This window comes from Cynocephalus volans, chromosome 8, assembly GCF_027409185.1.
Source record: "Cynocephalus volans isolate mCynVol1 chromosome 8, mCynVol1.pri, whole genome shotgun sequence".
NCBI lineage: Eukaryota > Metazoa > Chordata > Mammalia > Dermoptera > Cynocephalidae > Cynocephalus > Cynocephalus volans.
In genome coordinates this window covers 67,321,318-67,345,873 of record NC_084467.1, presented here as the reverse complement: position 1 = coordinate 67,345,873, position 24,556 = coordinate 67,321,318, and the positions used below count along the sequence as shown (strand labels likewise).

At 39.5% G+C, this 24,556-nt stretch overlaps 2 protein-coding genes across 11 annotated transcripts in view; one reads left to right on the top strand and one right to left on the bottom strand.

Annotated features, from left to right (window-relative positions):
- ZZZ3 (zinc finger ZZ-type containing 3) overlaps positions 1-20,079 on the top strand; it is a 134,599-nt gene extending 114,520 nt beyond the window's left edge. For 8 of the 10 annotated variants that reach the window (XM_063104606.1, XM_063104605.1, XM_063104601.1 and 5 more), the window contains 2 exons: positions 1,923-2,023; positions 2,326-3,598. In XM_063104606.1, coding sequence (XP_062960676.1) covers positions 1,923-2,023; positions 2,326-2,470 — 246 coding nt within the window. In that variant the 3' untranslated portion in view covers positions 2,471-3,598. Of the gene's footprint in view, positions 1-1,922; positions 2,024-2,325; positions 3,599-5,498; positions 5,559-17,000; positions 17,083-20,049 lie in introns of those variants that run through there. The other 2 variants (XR_010024186.1, XR_010024187.1) reach the window with 2 other exon arrangements.
- Positions 9,357-24,556, bottom strand: part of AK5 (adenylate kinase 5) — a 243,505-nt gene continuing 228,305 nt past the window's right edge. Inside the window, exon 14 of the mRNA XM_063104609.1 lies at positions 9,357-9,425. Within this exon, the coding sequence (XP_062960679.1) occupies positions 9,357-9,425 (69 nt within the window). The remainder of the gene's footprint in view (positions 9,426-24,556) is intronic.

Here is a 24,556-nt window from a genome sequence, read left to right as displayed (position 1 = left end):
AAGCTCCAGTTCTAAAAATTCTAAGCATGCAGGGAAACATTAGTAAGTTTATCTCTTGTCCTGTTCATTTATACAACATAATGTAATGCAGTTCTTGATGTCAACAGGTTTACAATTCAGTAGAGAGAAGGCAGATATACAAGTATCTATATTTTAAGGTACAATATGAGATGAAAAGTTTTTGTCTAGCTGTTTGTTTTTGTTGCTCTTATTCATAGATCAGAAATGGGTTGTTTTTTTTCCCCCTTTCAAATTGAGTTATCTCAGCCATTTTTTGGTGAGGCTAATTGAATATATCCACTCACTGCATGAAATTTTGAAATACTCCTTATGTTCCAGGCATTTTGCTAAGTGTTAGAGATTCAGCAATAAAAAAGATGGACTCAGTTCTTGAGTTCTTACCCTTATACTGTTTTAGTTCTCACAAGGAATTTAGAGAAGTTAAACAAAGAAAATAGTTGAATGTGACTAGAGTGCATACTGGAAAGTAGTGAGAGGCTGTTCAGGTGCCTTGGAAGTTTTGCTAAGAAGTTTAAATTATCCTAAGAGGTTGAGAACCATTGAAAGATTTTAAGCAGAGCATAACATCAAATTTGCATTTCAGAAATATCATTCTAATTACTTAAACTATTAGTGTTGATAGCCTTTAGGAAGGCAGTGAGTTTAGAGCCAAACAGCTCTTTATTATATTGTTAAATTCTGTGAAACAATAATATATTCATGTATGTTATTTATATAGTTTTTAAAAAAATTAAGTAAAGGAGGGAAAAACAATCATTCTGGTCATAGTGTGGAGATTGAATTACAGAAAGGCAAGACTGGAGGCAAGGATTCTGGTTAGAAATTCTTTTGGTAATTTAGACAAAAGATAAGGATTGTCCTGAACTTGACTGTTGGCTGTGGAAATTGAGAGCACAACAGGTTTGAGAAAACTTTTTAGGCATTAGAATTGACTGTCCTTGATTGGATCGGAGGAAGTAATAATGAGACCACAAATCTGGTGGTGTTGGTGGTATACGTAAAAGTATTGATGTATCCTGTGCTTGATAAACTAAATTGAAAACAAAATTATACCTCTGATCCTGTGGAGTAGCCATTAGCCATATATATTAAATGATTTTCCCTCTTGATTTTTCAGTGACCTTACTTCTCCATTAGAGATTTTCCTAATTGGCAGTCCTGGCCTTTCAAGAGGAAACTCACTGCATGTCTCATTATTTTGCTGCAAGACCCAGCTATGGCTTGTTCACCAGTCTGTCGGCAACCCTAGTTGGCCCGATGATCAGAGAAATTAGAAATGAGATTTACCTTAATTTCCAAAATTGCACAGAACACACTGATCATTATCACAATGCTACCACACCAAGAAAGAGCTAGATCTGCCTTTTTGTCATGATAGGCATTGGTTATTAGGAGCCTTTAGGCTTTCAAGAGTGATTCAGTAAGATAAAAGTTCAGAGAGGATTCTGTGGTTGCCTGGGATTACGTTAGCTACAATAATCTTTAAAACAGTTCTATAAAATATTTGGATAGTTTTAACTATGGTATTAAGTCAGTGTTTCCCAATCATAGTCATCATACACTGGTCTGAGGTATCTTTCAAATAAATGGTTACTAATTACAAAATGCCCAAGGTTGAGATGATTTAATTAAAATTTTAAAAAAATATTAAAGCAGATTGAAGATTATCCTTTATAATATTCCTCTTACCCTCCTGTATCCCGATCTTGAGTGGACAGAATTTTACCTAGTTTGCTAAAAAATTGTATCTAACTTAGAACCATTTTTGTATTATACCATTGTCCAGTGTACATGGGGAGAGAGGAAAAGATGTTTATGGGCACATCATTTGTTTCCCAGCAGAAAATAAAAGGTTGCAGAACAATATAGCTCAATCCTTTTTCTCTCTGAATCTGTTATAGTGTGATAACTGTGGGACGGAACCTATCCAGGGTGTTCGGTGGCACTGCCAGGATTGTCCTCCAGAAATGTCTTTGGATTTCTGTGATTCTTGTTCAGACTGGTAAGTGTTTTTTTCATTGTCTGTCTTGAATTTTGACAAGTAAAGAGCTTCTCAGCCATTAGTGAATTTGATTTCCAAACTTCTTAGAAAATAGCCACACTTAGTGAATCAAATTCTTTTGTTCTAGGCAATTAAAATGTTTTTGATCATATCACATCTCAAGTAACTTTCCATTAAAGATTCTGGTAGATTAACAGATTTAAACAGGTAGAGGTTTTAGGAAGTTTTGTAATATGTAGACCAAAATATATCCAATGCCATGTAATGATGTTTGTGTGTGTGTTTGTGTGTTTTCATTGCAGCCTACATGAAACAGATATTCACAAGGAAGATCATCAATTAGAACCTATTTATAGGTCAGAGACATTCTTAGACAGAGACTACTGTGTGTCCCAGGGCACAAGTTATAATTACCTTGACCCAAACTACTTTCCAGCAAACAGATGACATGGAAGAGAACATCATTTACTAGTCTTCTTCAACACATAGCAATGGTATCATTGTTAATTATGTGCACAGTTTGGAAAGATTCTCTGCTTTCCCTGAAACGACACTCACAGCATGAGAGCTTCCTGAGTGTTCTTGTCAAGTACAGCTCTGCTCCCTTGTGGCTCTAGATCACTGCTCAGCAGTTGAACATTCCTGGTGAGCAGAGGGTTTCCATGGTGAATTTTTCACCACCACCTTAAAAGCCTTTTAGGTGGTGATCTTAAATGGGTGAGATGGAAATGAGAACACATATTAAAGTGAGAGTAAATTCCAAAGGTTTCAAAGAACTTGGTCATAATGAGAAGACAAAGTATTTATATTAAAACAGTTTAGTAGCTTTCAGTTTTGTGAAAATAGTTTTCAGCACAGAAACTGACTTCTTTAGACAAAGTTTTAACCAATGATGATGTTTGCTTCTAGGATATACTTTAAAAGAACTCACTGTTCCAGTGGTGGTCATTGATGGCCTTTAGGAAATTGGAGCTGCTTAACCATATTGATAGCTAATGTCTTTTAACCACAATGAACTGTCTTTATTACCAACAGTGAAGCACTACAGGAGGCGACTGTGGCATTGCTTCCTTAACCAGCTCATGGTGTGTGAATGTTATAAAATTGTCACTCAGATATATTTTTTAAATGTAATGTTATATAAGATGATCATGTGACGTGTACAGACTATGGTGAAAAGTGCCAGTGGTAGTAACTGTGTAAAGTCTCTAATTCACAACATTAATTCCTTTAAAATACACAGCCTTCTGCCTCTGTATTCGGAGTTGTCAGTACAACTCGTCAAAGAAAACTGCCTAATATAAAAATCATATATATGGTAATAATTTCCCTCTTTTGTAGTCTGCACAAGATCCATAAAAGATTGTATTTTTATTACTATTTAAATAAGTGATTAAATTTAGTCTGCGCAGTGAGCGAGAGTTCACATGCATTCTTTTATACTGCTGGATTTTGTTGTGCATCATTTAAAACATTTTGTATGTTTCTTCTTATCTGTGTATACAGTATGTTCTTGAATAATGTTCATTTGTCAGGAGAACTGTGAGAAATAAACTATGTGAATACCGTCTGTTTATATTATAGAATGCTCTTTGTGACTTCCTTTTGGTTAGATTTTGGAGTTTTACCAGTGGTAAAACCAGAAGTTGTTTTTTTTAAGGGTTTGTTTCACATATATAAGGACTTTCTTTCTGTCCTTTACAAACAATAAGAACTATATTATGGAAAAGAGGGTAAACTTGAGAAGCCATGTAAAAGATGGTAATGTTTTCACTCAATGTGTGCTGAAACACTTAATTAAGCTGGCTTACAAAAAAGAAACACAGACCAGGGTTAAAAAAAAGCAGTTATTAATACCCAGATGTGAAAACTAAACCTAAGTTGAAAAAAACTTGTGCTAGTTGTTATTGATGAAAATAAGCCCCCGTGTATTTAAACAGGTGGTTTTTGAAAATCACCTTGTTTCCTGGAAATTATTATTGACTATAGGAAAAGATAGCATAAATATTCTAAGATTAGGTATTATACCTGAACCAATTTTTAATGGCACCTGTTTTTCCTACTTTAAGTCAAGGCAACATGATTTATTAGTTCTCTTCAATACATAGCAAGGTGCTAAAATCATACGCTGGGGTTTTTTAATTGAGAAGAGTAATGGAATTTTAAATATAGAAATCTGAGACTTTTAAAGTAATGTATTGATTAAAAAAAATCACTGATGATGTTGATACAGTATGTCATATCAAAAAAGAAAAGTAAATGGACTTGAGCTTAACTTCTCACCATGGAATTATTAATGGGGGAGAAAGAGGAATTATTAGCATTCTGGGCATTTATATATTAAATGTTATGTTACTATGCCAGAAGATCTGCTTTCAACCCATAATTAGGAAAGACAGTGGCACTTGATGGTAACTTCTGTAAATTCTGTGTTTGTATAGAAATAATACCAGTTAGTTTTGGAGAATCGTTCAAAAATTCCATAAAGTAGGAAGTTATGCTTTGGAAGAGGGCTATGAGTGATACAATTGTTATATAAACAGAATAGACAAAATAAACCCATTGAATGCATTTTTCAAGGGCAAAGGTTTTGAGACTTTTGAGTGGTAAAGAAGATTATTTTTTGCTTGAGCAGAAAATGTGTTTATTTTTCATTTTTTGGCTCCAACCAAATAGTCCCCATAGCTTTAAAAGGTCCGAAAGGATAGTAGTAGGTAATTTTTTGTTGTTTTAATTTGAGGGTTGCAAGAATGGGCAGGGCTATATCATTTGCAAGTAGGCCTTTCATCTGCCTACAAAGAAGTATTGGCTGTAAGGGACAACAGACTGTAAGAGACCTACTTGTTAAAGCATTTCTTGTTAAGTGGTATTTAGTAAATCAGATCTATTTCCTGTTATATTATGCTCAAGTTATTTACTAATAACTGAAGGAACTTTAATGATACCTAAACCACTGCTGTAAGGTTTAGATAGAGGTTTCCTTTGGTGTTATACACTAATAATGATAGAAAACACTGATCTAGTGCTTAGTATGTGCCAAGCAAGCATATAGTAACTAATTAATTTTCAACAACCCTATGAGGCAGGTTCATTATCCTGTTTTCTTATGAGGCAATCTAGCCAGAGAAGTAACTGAAGGTCATGTAGTTAGTAAAGTGGTGATGCTTGGACTTTAACCTAGACAGATTACTCCAGAATCAGTGTGTGCCTCACTATCCTATTTCCCGAACAAGAATATTGCCTTTGTGTCAGGCATCACTAAGGTGTTAGGAATGGAGGGTGTGCAGGGGTTGCTTTTCATTCTTTTTTCCTGATGTGGTATGACTCCTCGATTACAAACCTGAGCCTATGTCCAGGTTTGTAGCACAGAATAGGGAAACATATATCTGTGGATGGGGGGAAAGCACTGAAATGTTCTGCCATTGTGAATTAGAAAAACACACCTACATATAAATTACATATTCTAATTTGACAGCAAACGTGGTTATGAGGCTTTGGGCAAAGTTTGGACTAAGGCTTATGTCTTCTGCCTCAGGTAGGATTTTTTTAAAATGCATGTTGGGTGCTTCTCACTTACCTTAATAATACCTTGCTCATTTTTCTCCCCTTCCCCCTTTTGTTTAAATTAAATCACAGAACACAACAATTTACTGAGGTGTGAGGAACATTAAAAAAAAAAATGACAGAGAAAATAGAACATCACATGTAGTAAGGATATATATTGTTTTGTGAAATTTCTTTTTCAATTATAAATACAAGGGTACTTTAAAAAGTTGATGGCAAAATAGAATTAAAAGATAATACGAATCTTTCCATGAACTTTTTGAAGTACCCTCATATATGTGTGGCATGCTATATAAACTGTATTTCTTACTGTGGATAACAAAGTTTGAAGTCCATTGTTCTAGGTGCACTGTATGGAATTGGGAGCTACCAGATTACAAGTAGGTTTTTCCACAGGAGTATGGAGGGAGGCATTGTCCCTTTTAGGCTGTAAAGTGTTTTTATTTCTTACCTTGATGGAAAATGTGCTTCTGTTTTATGATCCCAGAAAAAACATGACTTTTTTTTTTCACAGTTCCTGTAACTGATTAAGTGAATTTTTGAGAGTTGTGTCACATTTAGCTTCATGAGAACAGGAACATCCACGTCTGTCTGTATCTCTAGGGCCCGACTTTTAATATATTCTCAATAAATATTTGTTGGTTGTATGACCAACGTTTTGGTGCGTTACATTTCTTTCTTTAGGAAGTTAGGAGATGCCATCTGTGCCTGAGTGTGTCTATGAGATCCTTGGAACCCTTGCCTCAGGAGATCTCCTTTATGGGGCTGTGAGAGGACAGGGCAATTGCATCCTATGTTATCTGGAGGATGTAGTTCAACTCTGGGTGGCTGAGGAGGTTTTTGGCCCTCTGTGGGAGCCCAGTTAGGCCATGTGTCTTGATTTTCTGCCAGTGTTTTAGAGTGATGTAATGGAAAGGACACTGGAGTGAAAATTCTGGGTCCTAGTCCTAATTGTGGAAGTGAGACACTCAAACATTGACAAAGAACCACCTTTCGTTGAACACTAGGAACTAATAAATGATTTATATGTATTGTTTAATCCTCATAACTCCTCTGTGAGTTGGTTACTATTATGATCTCCACTGTACAGAAGAGAAAACTACAGGTAGAGAATTTAAATATGTTAGCTCTCAGTAATAATTGCTATGTGGTACTGGGGGATACAAAACTCTGCCTTTACAGAGCTTATAGTCTAATGCAGAAGACTAGTAATAAACAAGTAAATTTAAAAAAACAACTTGATTTCAGGCAGAAATAAATGCTGAGAAGAAAAATAATGCTAAAAAATAATAAATAAATAATGGGAGAATGGGGAACAGTCTCCCATTTTAGATGGAATAATCAAAGAATGCCCTGATGACAAGGGTACATTTGAATAGAGACCTGAATGGAGTGAGGGAATTCGCTGTGTGGATAATCTGTATGAAGAAGTGGAAGGATAGCAATGGCAAAGGCCCTGAGCCAGTAAAGAGCTTGGCTTATTCAGGCAACATTAAGATGGCCAGTGTGGCTTGAGCCACATGGGCAGGAGGAGAGTAGTATTGATAGGGTCAGAGAGTACAGGGCCAGCTCAGTTGTGGCCTTGAATGTAGGTTATTGTAAAGGAGTTGGGGTTGTGTTCTGATGTCTTCTATATACACACAAGATCTTTATTTAGGCAGAGATCTCTAAGGTCCTTTCCTATTCTAAAATTCTATGATTTTAGAGTAGTGATGTTATTTCAAGCCATTCAAATCAGGAACGTATATTTTAGCAGTTCTGTAGAAGAGTTCATCTGCACCTCTAGATACTCTTCAGGGGCAAAGCCATTCACCCCTGCTGATTTTTTTCAAGACGGCTGCCAACTACAGCCATAAAAGCCATTGCTGGGCTTGTCTGCCTCCCTGCTGTCTTATTTCTCTTACTCAAGCTGTCAAAGCTGTGGTGGGCATGGACTGTGTTTGCCAATATGTGGTATGTCTTTGAAGAACATTAATCCCTACTAAGAGTCATTTTATGTTTTCTGGCACAACTGGTAATTTTCATTCTGTAACCCTTTTTTTCTGATTTGCTCAAATATTCCTTATGCTCCTCTATCGAGTGTGACAACTTGGGGTAGTAATAAAGTATTTGACAACTGTGTGAGTTGTGAGAATATTGCCCTTTTTGTTAATAGAGGCATAATAGTAACCCAAGAAATTTCATCTTTAGCAAACAGTGACATTTCTGTTTAAGAATGAGTGCCAGAATGTAAAAAAAAAAATGAGTGCTAGAGAAAAAGGAAATATGAAAATTACCATGTATCATGAATACATTAAGAAGAATTCTCTGTGTAATAGCTCAAAACTGATGTATGGCCAGAATTCAAACCATATAAACATATCAGAAATCTCAGCGATTACTGTATTTGCTTCTAATTCTGTTTGGAGTAAGACTTCAAATGCTTTGCAGAATGATGTGAGTTACAAATAAATAGAAAAAGTTATCCTGTCTTCCATTTTTTTTATTTGTACATATCCATTTCAAGAAAAAAAAAAAAAGACTTTAAAAATACAATTCTGTTCCTAGAAATAGATCCTTATCTGCACAAACATTGAAGGAAAATCCATGCAAACTGAAGCCATGTAGTTTGTAGTGATTGAGTGGAAGATGCAGTTATTCCAGTAGAATATATTAGAAGCTCTGATTTGACAACTGATTGCACAAAAGAGAACCCAAACTTCACTGGTTTGATGCAAGGAAACACAATCTTGCATATGGGAATGGTATGGTTTGCAAAGTCCTGGAAAGGGCCCATGTGAAACAAATACAACATTGGAATCTGCCAAACATTGCTTACTAACATGCCCCTCACCCGCATCAGTTTTGTTATTGTTACTGTATTTTTTATACTTGCTTGGCAATAAGTAAATGGGTGATCATTTAAAATCAAAATTCTAAGTTGATATTTGTCCAATGAATGAAATAACAAGTCATCTTATGCTTTTAAATTACTTTTGGTAGTTGATATTAATTTATAGTTCCTGAAATGTATCACCATGTAGAGAGGAGACTAGGTTATACAATCTATCAAATCTGTTCTCTTAGTCATTAAGATAGTATTACACATAGCCAGTTTTCCTAAAAATAGAGAATGTTTCTGATGACTAACCTGGATTTTGCTGTTTGGAAAAGCTATATAATTTCACTTTTTAAAAAGTTGCTTTCAAGTTTGACATGCTTGCTGCCTCTATAGGGTGTACATGGCATTGTTTAGTCAACCCACTCTCTGGCTCTTAGCCACTAGTGGACAATAGTTGAGGAAACAGAGTCAGGTACCAGATAAAGATGCCCAGGTTTGCTGCCCATCAGGAAACAGCATATAAATTTTGGAGAGAGGAAGGAAGATGTGATGGGAAGTTACAGATGCTCACTAATGAGATGCTCTCCTCACCGATATGATGAGAGTAGAACCAAACGATCAGACTCCAACAAGTCCTGGGACACCACTGACACAGACCGGCACTGTAATGCTGTTCACATACTGACTTAGCTCTGAGGTACAACCTACATGCTAAAAAGTGTGCATGCTGTGAGTGCAGACAGCTGTCTGAAGTATGAAGGAGAAGTCAATAGTCCCAAATACACCATGCATGATTTCCATATTTCTCATACATGTCTAGCTGGGAAGCAAACAGTGAGGTCAGGTTCAGGGGGACACAAAAGGTTTAACTTGAAACACTTTTAAGGGATGAACCTTTTAATGTTTTTCTCTGTCTCCACTCTCCTTAACATACATGCATTTTTGCTTTCAGAAAATAGAGTCAATAGCAATGCAGAGTTGAAGAAAAACTTCTTCTGGTGTTCCCTCTGCATTTATCTGTATTTAAAGAGAAAAAAAGAGAAAGTTAGTTTTAAAAAATGTTTGTAAATAAGATTACTTTTAATAATGAAATAAAAATTACCTGCTTATAATTTGCTCTGCAGAATTTTAAAACAAGACCCCCCCCCAAAAAAAAAAAAAAAAACCCAGAGTGAAAAGTAGTTGTGTAAAAACTAGGTGCTTAAATTAAAATGAGATATCACTATACATCTAATAGAATGGCCAAAATCCAAAACACTGAGAACACCAAATGCTGGCTAGGATATGGAGCAATAGGATCTCTTGTTCATTGCTGGTGTGAATGCAAAATAGTACAGCTACTTTGGAAGATGTTGCACTTTCTTAAAAAACTAAACATACTCTTAACCATACGATCCAGCAATTGCTGTCCTCGGTATGAGTTGAAACTTATATCCACACAAGAACCTGCACACACATGTTTATAGCAGCTTTATGCGTAATTGATGAAACTTGGAAGCAACCAAAATATTGTTCAGTAGGTGAATGAATAAATAAATTGTGGTACATTCAGACAATGGAGTATTATTCTGTGCTAAAAAAGAAATAAGCTGTCAAGCCATGAAAAGACATGGAGGAAACTTAAATGCACATTACTAAGTGATAGAAGCCAATCTAAAAAGGGTTGGTATTGTATTGGTCTAACTATATGACATTACAGAAACAGCAAAACTGTGGAGACAGTAAAAAGATCAGTGGTTGCCAGAGGCTCGGGGGAGGAAGGGACGACTGAGTGGGGCACAGAGAATTTTTAGGGCAGTCGAACTATTCTGTATGATACTGTAATTGTGGATGTATGCCATTATACAGTGATCCAAACCCACAGAAGGTAAAACACCAGGAGTGAACCCTAATGTAAACTATGGACATTGGGTAATAATGATATGTCCGTGTAGGTTTGTCTCTTGTGACAAATATACCAGTCTGGTGGGGGATGTTGAAAGTGGGGGAGGTTGTGGTATGTGGGAATGGGGTATATGAAAACGCTCTACTTTATACTCAATATTTCTATGACCCTAAAACTGCTGTAAAAAATAAAGTCTATTTAAAACAATAACAACAAAAAAGTACCCTGTTTAGGTAAAGTATTATAAGAGGTCATGGAAAGACTTTGGGGTTACTTAAAATGAGATTTCTGATTGTTCTAGAGCATTTGAAGCAGGGTGGAAATAGGGCAGAAATTGGGGGATGAGGCAGAGGGGTGTGGAGAAGAAAGCAAAAGGTTAGGACCATAGCGTGTAGGTGTGCTAAGGGCAGAGTACACTTGGACACTGTTGATGGACCATCGCAAGAAGCCAACAGAGGAAGTAGGAAAGGAAGCTGATTTCCTGGGCATGAAGCCACTAGCCCTTGTTCTCTCCTAACATTGCATCGACCACTGAGATTTGTCCCATCACACATGTAACATCTACAGAAGGCAAAGGCCTGGACAAGCACCAGAAGCATACAGGAAGGCGGGGTAATGCTGGTGGCATGCAAGGTCAACTTCAAATATCACTCAGGTTACTTTGGGAAAGTTGGTAGGAGGTATTACAAGTTGAGTATCCTTTATCTGAAACTCTTGGGACCAGAAGTGTTTTTGTTTTACAGATTTTGGAATATTTGCATTAAATTTACCAGTCAAGCATCCCTAATGTGAAAATCCAAAATCTGAAATGCTCCAATGAGCATTTTCTTTGATCATGACCTTTGAGCCTCAAGGTGGTGCTCAGAAAGTTTTGGATTTTGGAGCATTTTAGATTTCAGATTTTCAGATTAGTGATGCTCAGCTTGTACCACTTAAAGAGGAACCAGAACTTCTGCCCAACTGTGAACTTGATAGATTGTGTACCTTGGTCAGTGAGTAGACCTGGGTAAATGCTGCCCAAAACAAGACTGGAGCGGCTCCAATCATTGATGTGGTCCAACTGGGCTACTTCAAAGTTCTGGGCAAAGGAAAGCTCCCAAAGCAGGCTGTCATCATAAAGGCCGAATTCTTCAGCAGGAAAGCTGGGGAGAAGATTAAGGGTGTGTGTGGCAGGGGGCCTGTATCCTGGTGGCTTGAAGCCACATGGAGGGAGGTTCATTGCTAACAGATGGTGAGTGGGGAGAAGGTAGAGGCCTGGTGATCCACCGAAGACTCGTGGAGGGGTTTGGGGTGGTGGGTAAGCTTGCTAAAATGTAGCTTTCCAGGCCCCACCTCTAGAGGGTCCAGTTTGGTAGGTGAGGGCTGGGCTTTTTAATCTGCATATTTAACAAATTTGCCAGATGATTTTGTTGTGGGCTATCTTAGACGCTCTTTGAGAAACATTTGATTTCTTCAACTTTTTTCTACCTACCTAAATCTTTGTGCAAACTAGTTTCAATTTTGTAACCCTTAGGGACTTCACTGATTCCAGAGGCAGAATGAATTCTCAAAAGAAAAGAAAAATCCTATGTGTTTAATAACCCAGAAAATGGATACAACAATGTTAACTGAAGCACTGTTTGTAATAACTCCAATCTGAGAAATCCCAAATGTCCATCAACAGGAGATGTGACATAGTCATATGATAGAATACTATAGTATTGCAAAAAAGAAAAAAGAAAAACCCCAGCTATATTCAACAACATGGATTAATCTCACAAAGTTGAGGGAAAGAAACAAGTATCAGAAGAATATAAATACAGTGATTTAATCTATATAAAGTTAAAAAACAAAGGTAATTATATAGGTTATACATGAGTGATAAAACCATAAAGAGAAGCAAGGAAATGATGATCACAAAAGCCAAGGTAGTGGTTACTTTTTGGGGAGAGGAAGGGTGATGTGATAGGGAGAGACAGATGGTGGGGGTGGGGGTTGGGGTGGGGGAGGGAGCTTCTACTTTATCCTTAGGAGACTCAAATATAGCAATCTGTGACTAGTTTGTCTTCACGGCTAGAGGCTCTACACCTGGAGGGCAGGGGCTTTGCCTTTGTTATGTTTATGTCCCTCACAGACTTTGCTTATTGCTTTACCTCTCCCTCTTTTTCCTTTCTACCAACAAACACTTCCTGGGTGCCAACAATGTGTTAATGTGTTGCAGATACCAGGTTGAACAAGAAACAACAGTCCTGCTCTCAAAGAGCTTACAGCTCAATGGTAGAGACAAAAAACATTTAACAGGAATTGACACTGTAAGAGGTGAGCACAGAAGCTATGGATAAAGGGGTACCTTACACAATCTTGGAAGGACAGGGAAGCATCTTAAGGAAAGTAATAATTATCATTTAAAATGATAAATATTTCCAGTAACGATATGTAAGTGCTTTTGAAATAATCACTTAATCCCAACAGTGATATTAGAAGACAGGTATTATTATTCTCATTTTACAGAGGATGAAACAAGAGGCTCTGAAAGATGGATTAAATTTCACAAGTTCATATAGCTAAGTTTAAACCCAGGTCTCTGACTTCCAAAGTCCTGGCACTTGTTGACAAAATTATACTATGTCGAACCAGTTCAATGGCTGGATGGTCTAATATATGGGGAGTAGCAAGGAGTGAAGATGGAACGGTAAGCAGAGGTTGCGCTACGAAGAGGCGTACGTATCCTATTACATGAAAATAATGAAGGGTCATGGAAGGGTTTTTAAGGAATGTGTTGACATAATCAAACCTAGGTACACAGCAAATCTTTGGTAAATATTGTTTAATCCAAAAGAATTGCAAAAAGGTTGAAGTGTAAGGACAAGAGAGCCCTGTATTAGGAGTGATGATATGTGGTACCATCCCCAATGTGCTTCTGGACCTGGACTAGCCACTCATCTGCTTGGGGCCTCGGTTTCCTCTACTACATGCAGGGACTGATCTAAGACTTCCAGGTTTGTTTCCAGCCTTGATAGTCTATGCTATTCCAAATCTGAGTTCACAGTTTAGTGGAGATGAGACTCCTATCAGCAGGCATCAGGATTGTTCAGTTTAGTTTGGTGTTGCCAGTTAGGTTGGGCCTAGAGAAATAGACATAAGGCAATAAAAAAGAATAAGGACCTTCCCTATGGTGGTGTAAAAATATACCCCAAAAGACAGACAAAATGGACAGTTTGTGGCTAAAGGAGGCACTCAAATTGTTAAACAGAACCAAAGGACCGCAGCAGGATGGAGGGGGCAGACACGTTATCTCTCAGCCTGTCAATGGATGTTGCTATGCTCCTGACTGCTATGAAATTTTTCTTTCCTATAATTGAGTAAAAGGTAACTCTCAGACGATGAGGCCAAGTGAGCTATAGCTGGGAGTTCTACAGTCACCTCATTCTTGGAGGCCCACTGCAGCTCCAATTACACAGAACACACTCCATGGACAATCTCCAGATAAGAGGGGCCATAACAAAACCGGCCCCAGCCAGTCTGTGCAGTCTGGGCAGTAACACACCTCAGTGCCTTATAATTACATATATGTTCACTCACTGAGCTCATGAATAGTCTTCTCTATAAATATTTATAGCCTTCCTCTAAGCTCACTGAATATGCATGTGTAAACCTGATCCTGGGGGGCATAAATACCAGTCTCCTCCCCTCCCTCAGCGAAGCACGTGCTTTTGGTTTCCCGGAGGTTGCGTTTCCCCCATCTGCAGACTGTCTCCTTTGCTGGAAGATAAAATCTCCCTTTTTCTCTCTAGTGGATTGTGTGTTCCTTTTTGTTAACAGAGGAAACATCCTGTGCAAAGGCATAGAGATCTGAAAGCACCTGGATTTTTCAGCGAAGAGCAGATCATTTGTTGAGGGTAAAGCAAACACTGCTTAGGTTGGGGGAGGGAGGAAAAGAGGAAGCTGGAAAAACAGATTGGAATGAGGTGCCTCCACAGATTTGCCTATTCTGGACATTTTATATAAGTGAAATCACACCATATGTGGCCTTTTGCGACTGGCTTCTTTAATTTAGCACGTGTTCAAGGTTCATCCATGTTGTAGCACCTATCAGTACCTAATTCCTTTTTGTGCTGAATAATGCCTTAATATCTTTAATCTGAATGTCCAAGGCATGCTTCGTGATGTCTGCCCTTCTCACTTCCCTTTTTAGCAAATCTGATACTGCCCACAGCCCTGCTAGATAGTCGCTTGACCTTGCCTTATCAAACCCTGGGAGGAGGGAGGAGAGGAAAGGGTTGTTAACTTACTTTCCTGCCCCCTCTCAGGTTTCCTCCTCTGCAGGGAGGGTGGGCGAGAAGATGGATCCACAAACACTTGGTTTATTACTTATACTGTCCATGACCAGTATCAGGTCTCTGGTCCTCAAGAAGTTCCACAAGCACAAAGACTCAGCACAACCCTTTTGTGCACAATGTCCTAGCGATCCAATTCTTTGTCCTTGGCACAAGCACTTCCCAAAATCTGCCCCAGATCTGCCCCAGAAGAGGAAGCTAATTAGACTATGGATTGACCCCAAGTCACCTTCTACTTCAATTGCATGTCAGTTTTCTCATTATATAATATCATTTCCCAATTGAGGGACACCTGTAGTGGGACTTCCAGCCTCAGTTACGCCTTCTGCTTCATGTTCTGGGACCTCTCTTATCCTTGCAAGGCAGTCTATATTTTGCAGAATCTTCTTTTACTTATCTGTTCTCCAGTGTATGTAAGATACTGGAGTAAGATCCTAGCCTAGTTCAAGAACTCGACTAGTTCTTTGCATTTAATGACATGTTCAACATGGCCCTGAAACATTTGCTTCCTCCAATCCATCTTCTGTAACTAATACTACCCGATATTCTCCAGCCTATACATATGCTTTTCTAAATTCATCTGCCTTCCAAAAGAAATCCATGCCTATGTTTCCCATATTCTTATCTCCTATCTAATATTTATCATGTTTCTTTATACTGATAATTAGTACCAAAAAGAAATTTTTTAAAAGAACACTGATCATATCCTCTCTATTTTCCTCCATTTTTCATTATTGATAACTTGGTCTTTCAATGTAATGCCAGTATTAGACTCACATAATTTCAGTTGACCGTTATCCAGGATTTATTTTAGATTCTGATGAAAACACGTTTGTTCATTACAACAACGTTTTAGTCCACTCTGTTACTTTCCCCCTTTTACCATCACAATGAACTACATTTCAACACATTAAATTGGCTGCAGCTTGCTGTGATGTTCAACTTATTACTTCTTGGCTAGATATAACATAGCAGCATTAGCTTAAATATTTGTATGTTGTTAAAGAAAAAAGTATTCAATAATACTTGTTAAAGCATGGTAAGGCCAACTTTACTCAGGACCATTGTGATCGATACAGGAACCATGGCAATGGGATTCTGCAGTGGGGGAGAGAGATAGGGCTCAACTCCGAATACAGCATGGGCAAGTGGGAATTTATAGTCAGGGAGCAGGGTGGGGGTCAGAGGCTGGAGAATTACTACAAAGTGGTAACGTCAGGAGTTAGGTGAATTCTGGCTAAACCCACCTAACAGGATCCATGCTGAAGACCGGCCAGGGTGGTCTCCTGGGGGACGGTGGAGGATGAGGAACCCGGTCAGATATCTGAGGTGATCAGATATCAAGGGTAGGCGTTCCTGCTAAACTGATTTAACAGCGTTCTTTGCTAAAACTTGATTTTACAAGGAAGTACACAGATGGGCCTAGGATAAGGTTCAGGAGCCTGACTAAAGTTTGGTCAAGCAAAGAGTATTTGCCAGTGTCCAGCTAGATGGTAAACTCTGTGAAGATGAGGTCCGTACTCAGCACTATACCCCCAGTGCCTGGATTTAGGTAGGCAGGCAAAGAAAAAATGGCTCAACAAAAGAATGTGTCCTCCTTTTCCACACTTCCTCTTCTTGTCCTCACAGAAATGAGCTGTTGTGGGGGCAGAAATATGCTTATGGAGCCCATTTTCTGGCCCACAATCTGGGCTTTATGGAAGGATAAGGGATTCTCTTATACAAACCAGGCAACTTGGTTTCAGCACGGAGCACTAATGAGCACAAGTGCCTGAAGGGCAACACTTGTCATTTTCTAATGGCCGGAGGTGAAAGGCTTTGCAGTGGGATCTTGTCAATGAGGCCAGAGCTGATGTTTTGGGGAAAGCTGAGGGCCGGGCCCCAGAGCTCTCACTGGACAATTGCTCACTTCTGTTTTCATCTAAAACCTCCCTCCTCATTCTGTTTTGTGGCTTAAGTATGGGGATTTATTTATTTAATTAAATAAAACTGCTCAGTGCTACCCAACTGAAGTCATGTGCTGTGGTGTTTGCCTATGTGGAGCCCAAAGACATGGGGAGGTTTAAAGACAAAATCAAATAACCAGACTTTCTACATGGAAAAAGCAGCCTTTTCCTTGAGTGAGTGGGAAATCTCTGAAGCTGTCTGCAGTCCTCATTAGGGTCAAGAAGCAAAGTTTTGAGAATAAAATTCTAGAGGCAGTAAGGTGCTTTTCTTATAGAAGGATGTGTGTGTGCACGCATGCATGTGTGTGTGTGTGTGTAAATGGGAAAGGCCTGGATTTCTGGGTTGGATTTTTAAGGAGCAAAAGAGAGCCCAGCTGAACTGGGTGGGTCCAAAGCCTTCTGTATACTCTTCTGTATACCAAATTTCTCCTTTGGTTCTCCACAGGTTACCTTGACTCTTCCTTAATCTCAAAGTGGAGTCTCCCTGCTCATCTAATTCCTGCGTGGAGAATGTTTTAAGAGAATAAGTGAGTTTTGTACTTTCATATATGAGGGGTCTTCAAAAAGTTCACGGAAAGATTTATCTTTTAATTTTATTTTTCCTCAAGCTTTTTGAAGTACTCTTGTATAACTGAAACTCAAAGGTAGTGGAAAAGAACTAAGTAACTAAGTGCTAAGTTAGAAGAACTATTCTTCGTTCTTACAGCTTTAGCAAATTTATTTATTTTGGGTGGCTGGACCTTGGTGTTATCAAGGCCACGCTAAACAACTGAGCTAACTAGCCAGCCCTACATTTGCAAATTTAAACCAAAATTTAAGTGCCAGCATTTAACATCCTTAGTGAACAGAGAAGAATCCTGTGTAATTAGCATATTGTTTCATGTGAATGAGACTTCCTTAGCAATTGTGCAAACTTGAGAGTAATATGTCTTCCAACACAAGGTGTGATCGCTCTATAATCAATGCTTATAATATTGATTTACAGCAACCCACTTTTCCAATGAATAGTCAAAAGTAAGTTTCATGGTGGCCTTTTCCCAAAAGATCTCCAATTCTAATCAGCAAAGTCAGAATGTTTGAAGTTTTAATGTATTTAGTTTAACTGAAAACGAGGTAAGTAGATTTGTTTCTGACTTTAAGAATTTACCCTTTTTGAGACTTGATTTAAAATCCTGAAGTATGTGATGTCTCGATCGGTATAGAAAAAAGATTCTTTTATTAAAAAACTAAAAGCAAGTGACCAGGAAATAGCAAATTTTTGAGTTTTAACTTGACTTCTGGAAGGAAAAGTAGATCAGTCAGTGGCCATATTTCTGCCCAACCATCAGCAGAACATTCTGCTAAATTAGGAAAGCAGTCACACGGCTGTGGGATTGCACATTGTCTGCTCATTCTCTGCACCTCCATCAATCTGTAAATCACAAAACAGTTGGCTCGTTCAAACACTGCCTGTATCTAGGTGTGTTTTTCATGAATTTTCTCACACTGTTCAAAACATTGCTTGAGTTTCATTTTAGTTTTTCACGTATCGGCTCCATGGGGCTTCTGGGACAAACCCAAGCTGTCCCACAGTGGTTTAGCATCATTGTCTATGCGCCACCATCTTCCTCTTCTAATCTTGTCCTCTGTTCAACCAGACACAGCCTCACACCACAGGGAGTTCTCACTGCCAGGGGATAACAGCAGCGGCTCAGCCAAGGCAACGGCCTTAACATGTAGCACCTGTGCACAGCCAGGGGACAATCATTAGATGCATTTTTCAAAAGCTGGGGGTAGGCAAAAGACTGCTCCTGGAGAGACATCCAGTTCCTGTGTCCAGCCAAGGCCACACACTTCTCCTCACTCCAGGACCACAGAAAGAAGGAGGACTATATACCTTGCCTTTAGAGAGATTTAAGGACAAGCTTTAGCAAAAATATCAGGATGAATTTGGCTTTGCCATAAATAGGAGTTCCCAAAGGGCGTACAGTTTGTCCACTTAAAATGTTCCGTGGTGCTTTCTTTCCTTCTTTTTCCTCCTCTTCTCCGTTCTGTCTGAAGTTCTAATTTGACTAACAGATCTTTTCACAGATATGAAAATAACCCCTCCTTCACAGTGACCTTTCCAAAACATCTGGTCAGTCATTTTCCTGTTTAAAGTTACCCAGTGGTTTCCGCCAGTACTGGCAATATTCAGTTCACACTTCCTAGGACAGTCTAGAACGGTGCAATACGGTAGCCACGAGCCACATGTGGCTTCTGAACACTTGAAATGTGACACAGCCTCACACCACAGGGAGTCCTCACTGCCAGAGGGCAACAGCAGCGGTGCTGTGAGAAGCGCAGGCCCTGCGACAGTGGCCCCATGTAGGTGCTCAGGGTGACAGTCCCAGCTCAGCCCTCCCAGCTCAGGCGCCAGACGTGTGCACGAAGAACCATCTTTAAGTGGACACACCGGCCCCGACTGTGGTAGCTCCCAGCTCTTCGAGTCATCTCTAGCCATTCCAGTCAGTTCAGCTGAGCCCCCCACACCACAGAGCAGAGAGGAGCCATCTCCGCTGGGCTTTTGTCCAAATTCCTGATGCATAGAAGCCATGAGTATCAAATAATGATTGTTGTTTCATGCCAGTAAATTTTGGCATGGCTTGTTACACACAATAGATAACCTGCACAGAAGATGAGTCATCTTAAAACAAACAGGGGTTTCTGAAAAAAAAAAAAAAAAAAAAAACTACAGAAAAAGGCAAAAGACACACTGTTCTAGTGACTCAGAAGGAGAGAAGACCTCTGAAAATCAGGTAATACAGAAACTGGAAAAATATTAAATAAAATTCTTTGAATAATCAACAATAAATATTTATGGAGTACCTTCACCCCTTGTGCCAGACACTGTGCTACACACCAGTAATGAAGCTGTGGGTAAGACAGACAGACATCCTCGCACCAGAGAACGTACTTTCTATGGGTGGGTACAGAGAAGTGAAAAAGTAATAACAAAGCATGATAAATACAAAGATGAAGAAGAAACAGAATGCTATAAAGACACACGGGAGGAACAATTCATGCATACTGCTGGTAGTTGAAATGGTATGTAAGAGGACATGGTTGATATGAAATAAGAGCAGAAAGTCATGAAATGAGAACTTAGACTGAAAAGGCAACAGCATGAGATGAAAAAGAGCAAGCTAAGGTTACAGGAATGATGTAAAAAATTGAATTGGTAGTGTTGGAGACAAATTTGGGGCTTTTCCTAGAAAGTGGATGGCTACAGAATAAAAATAACGGAGTAGGCTATAGATATGGACCTGTGCTCTCCAATACAAAAGTCACTTGCCCCAGGTCACTATTGAGCACATGAAATGTGGCCACTCTGAACTGATGTGCTGTAAATGTAAAACACTGGATTTCAAAGACTTGATAAAATTAGTGTCACCTGTTTATTTTTATGTTTTTAATGTGGCTATCAGAAAACTCAAAATTGCATATGTGATTCACGTTGTGTTTCTATTGGACAGAGCTGGCACAGAAGCAAAGAATGGAGACTCAAGAACTGTGTTCCTGAGGAAGAATAAGGAACAGTGGTACATAAAAATAATCAAAGCGTAATTATACAGAACTTTTTTGAGTTAGTGAAAATCAGTGAAAACAGACCAACACCTGGACACAATTTCTGAATGACATGGAAAAAAATTTTTTTAAAAAAAATTTAAGGATACCAGTAGAAAAAGAGTTTACTTCCAAATTTGTCTCTGCTTTTCCTTCTACAACACTAAGTGCTTGAAAACAATGGAACAATGTTGACTGAATTTGGTAGAAAAATAATTATGACCTAAATTTTATATCCAGTGAAACTGTCATTTGTGTGTAAAGCCACCATAGTGGCATTCTCAAATATTCACAGAAAAATTGAACCAGATATGAGTTTAAGGGTTACTTTAGCCACCTGAAAGTAGAATCAAAATAAAGAATTTAGTACAGAGAATCCAAGGTATAAAAGTAAATTTGGATTTTCCTTGACTTGCGTTAGACCCCAAACTTAGGAATCCAGTTAATATGAGTTACCAAGTAGATTTCGTAGCCAGGGGGTGAAATCTGGCCTTGTAGTACCTTCTGCTTCCACTCCTTTCCTGAAGAACCAGAAACTGCATTTCTCACTCTTTATCTCTCAGGTCACAGGGCATCTCCTGCCAGCTTGGATGACTACCCAGAAAAAAGTTGGGAACTGCAGCAGCAGGATCACTCAGCAAAAATCGTATTTTCTTCTTTATAAATGGAGAGTTGCCAAGGAACTTAATTTTCTGCATCTGTAAAACTCGTGTGTCATGAGTCGGTGACCTCTCTTTTCTTTTTTTAACTGATTAAGAGTAATAAATAACCCAGGGGCAGATATCATCTATTATCAGTCTCTCTTCATCCATGGCCTGGAGTGTTTCTGGGCTAATTATGCCATGAGCAAAGCATATGTAAAAAATGGAGAAAAACAAATATAAGAAAATATATCAAAATGTTCCTTAGTGATGGAAGAATTCTGGATAATTTTTATTTTTATCTTTATATCTTGAATTTTCTAGTTGGATTCTTTTTAAACAATGTATAGTTGTTACATGCATACTTAGAAATAAAAGAGGTTTTAAGTGTCAATTTATACAATTCTGCACACGCCACTCGAGGAAGGAGTTTCTGTGGTTTCACTCAGACCACAACAAGCCCGTCCCTCCACCCACTTCACAGGAGAGAGTCCCAGGCAACCCTGTTTACATAAATCAGGTCTCAATTCATTTAAAAAAAAAAAAAAAAAATTATGTCCTGAGATAGACATTTTTGTGGAGTGGGGTAGCTGGCTGATACAGGGATCCAAACCCTTGACCTTGGTATTATAACACTGCACTCTAACCACCTGAGCTAAACAGCCAGGCCCCAAAAGAGTCTTAATTCAAATGCTACCTCCTCAGACAGACTCTCCAAACACCCCACTAAAATACCCACCCCAACAACTCACTCTGTTTTGTTTAATCACAGAGCTTATTAGCAATTGTTTTATTTGCTTGTCTACTATTTTTCTCTTTTCAGTGAAGGACTTTGTCTTGTTTACGGCTGTGTCCCTAGCACCAATAATAGTGTCTGACATGTAGTATGCACTCAATACAATATTCACAGAACAAATGAAAAAGCCCCGTGTGATCTCCACTGCCTGTCCAGAGCTAACAGGACCAGGGAGACCCTGAGCCAAGCAAGGCCAATCAGTAAATTTCTCTCAGGAATTTGGAACTGAGAATCAGACAGTGTCCTGGGAACAGTGAATGTGGAAGCTGTCGGGCAGCCATACTCTGGCTTGTGGGCCAGAGAAGGAGAAAAACCTAGCCTAGAAAGAAGGAGGAGAAGACGTGTTTGAGAAGCAGAGCTGAGTGGTGGCAGCTTTCCAGGCCTGGTCCCACACCCTCCTGGGGCCTTGGGTCTCATCACCTTATAATTAAATTCCACGTTTCAGGTTAGGCCAGCTGGAGTGGGTGCCTGTTACCCACAACCAAGGGGTTCAGATTAATATTACCTACAGTCACAGTCTTGTTTTAAAAATTCATAGCAAAAAGATTGGAGGAAATACTCCAGAATGTTTGCCTCTGAGTGGTGAGACTACCTAATTCTCCATATTTTCAGAAACAAGACTGTGCCACTTTTATTAGAAAAAAATATTTTTTTCCAAGAATCATAGAGTGAGAGACTGGGAGAATTCCAGAAGATCATGTTCTGTCCACCCCCTTTATCTTAGGAAGAAAAACTGAGAAGCAGATCAGTGAAATGACTCACCAAAGCTCACCGAGGTGTGCCTGGGGCTTTGTGAGTCCCAAGCCAGTATTTTCTCAGCCAGAGTCTTTGGCTAGTGATTGTGCTTTTCACCCCCAAAGGCTACATTTCAATTATTTATGCAATAATAAACTCTCTCACCCAAGGGGAAAGAAAGCTTCCTCTTGTGGGTTAATTGGGTGTCAATTGGGTATGACTACCTGTACTGCTGTGTTGAGAAAGTTTTGAGGCAGCGTCCAGACTCGTAGGAAGGAAGTGCCACGAATGATTAATGGTGTCTGCCCCAAGTTCACAGGGGAAGGGGATGGAACAGAGAAAAGATCTGTTCTAATACTTTCTCAGATGCAGAGCAAAGTTTTGCTTTAGGAGCGGGAGGAAGACAAAGTCATGGACTTCTATCTTTATTATACCTTGATGGCATAATAAGGACATAAAGAATACATTTGCATTACACAGACTTCTAAGTTTATTATACTTTTATGACATAATAAGGACATAAAGAACAAGGCAGAGGCTGTATAATGTCTGCTTTGCTTTTTAAATGACCATTACTAGAAATCTTGCTGTACTTTCTTTGGCTATCTGTGGCCAAAAGGGCTGGCTGGCCTGGGGCTGGGGCATCTGCTGATGGACTCAATGTCAGCACCACTGGGCAGAGGCCTGATGGAGGTGCTTGTGGACCATTTCTGGGCTGCCCAGGCTGGGCCACAGTGCAGCTCTAATTCCTAACTCAATCTCACTGAGCTGCTTTGTCTCACTTGCATTCTTGAAGTGCACTCACCACCCTCTCCTGGTTTAAAGAAAACTCCTTAAATGACCCAGAAGCCCACCAGGGTGGGTGGTGCTGTCTTGGGCTCAGTAAACCAAGGAGAAGGGGAGGAGGGGCCAACAAGCCAATGAGCATGACAGGAACAAGGGCTGTCACTTAGAAAGCAGGAGGAGATTAAGCTGGTGCAAGAGGAAGGTGCAAAAGCCCAGGAGGCCAGAGAACAGAGAGGGACCGAGGCTTTCTCCTTCTCCAATGGCAAACAACCCCGTGCCCGCCTGTGCTTCTCCTCCAATCCTCCCCTCTAGCCCTTGCTGCTGGCAGACCCCATGGGGACCTGCAGACGGTTCTCGCCTTCCTGGGCCCAGCACTTATGCCTACACTGGGTGTGTGAGGGGGAGGCTCGTTTATCTCTGCAGCTGTGTGGGCAGGAGATGGCGCTGGGCAGAGGCAGCGGGATGCAGCAGTTTCCCCAGGAGGCCCTCTGGGAGTCCTTAGGGCTGGAGCCTACACTGCTCTGTGGTCCTGGCAAAAGCAGTTTTGAATATTTGCAGAGTGGATCATAAATGTTACCTCTCCATAGGCCCAGTGGCCATCACCTCCAAAATGCAGGGGAAGCTGAAGAAATGAGCCAAAGGGGATGGGAAACTTCCTTTCCCACTACCTTAGAAAGTTCTAAGGAGAAGTTCAGAAATCAGATTTATCTGAGAACTCTTAGCCCTGTATCCATGTGCCAATCATTTGTAAGTTTGTAGAATTCAGGTTAGAATAATTCAAGGGAGTGATAAAAGGGATTTTCTGAGAGTGGTTAAGTCCTGAATTACTTAGGCATTTTCTCACCCTTACAAATCTTGAAAGTGGAAGACATTTGCTTCTACCTGGATAATTTCCGTGTGTGTTCCAGGCTGCACAAAAGGTGGAAATCACTGGACTACCTAATCTCAGAAAAGCCTTTGCAGCTCTGAATTCTTAAGACCTTGCTCTTATGGAATGTGTTTTTTGTTTGTTTGTTTTTAAGGATCTAAGTCTTTGTTTTATGTGGCAACCAAAGGTTACACAAAGCACAACAAATAGGTTTCCTGTTGCACATCAAGTCTTATGAATCAGTAGTGACTGCCTGGAGTGCTGCGTTGACACACATTCTCAGGCCACATCTGGGTCCTGCAGGAAAGAATGCTGGGATGAATTAGCAATGGCTGCCACGGATACCGAAGGGGATGATGGCTCTCGTGCCACATATATGACATCCCTAAGTTAAATCAAGAGGCATCTTTCAGATTTCTATACCAGAGTGTAGGACCACGTGGCCTAATGGATAAGGCGTCTGACTTCAGATTTCTATACCAGGGCTTCTTAGGATTCTGGAAAATGGACCATTAACAGGTTTAAAAGATAAGGATTCATTATCACTGGTTTTCTGCAAGGAACTGATAATGTAGCTGCCTCAGAGACGA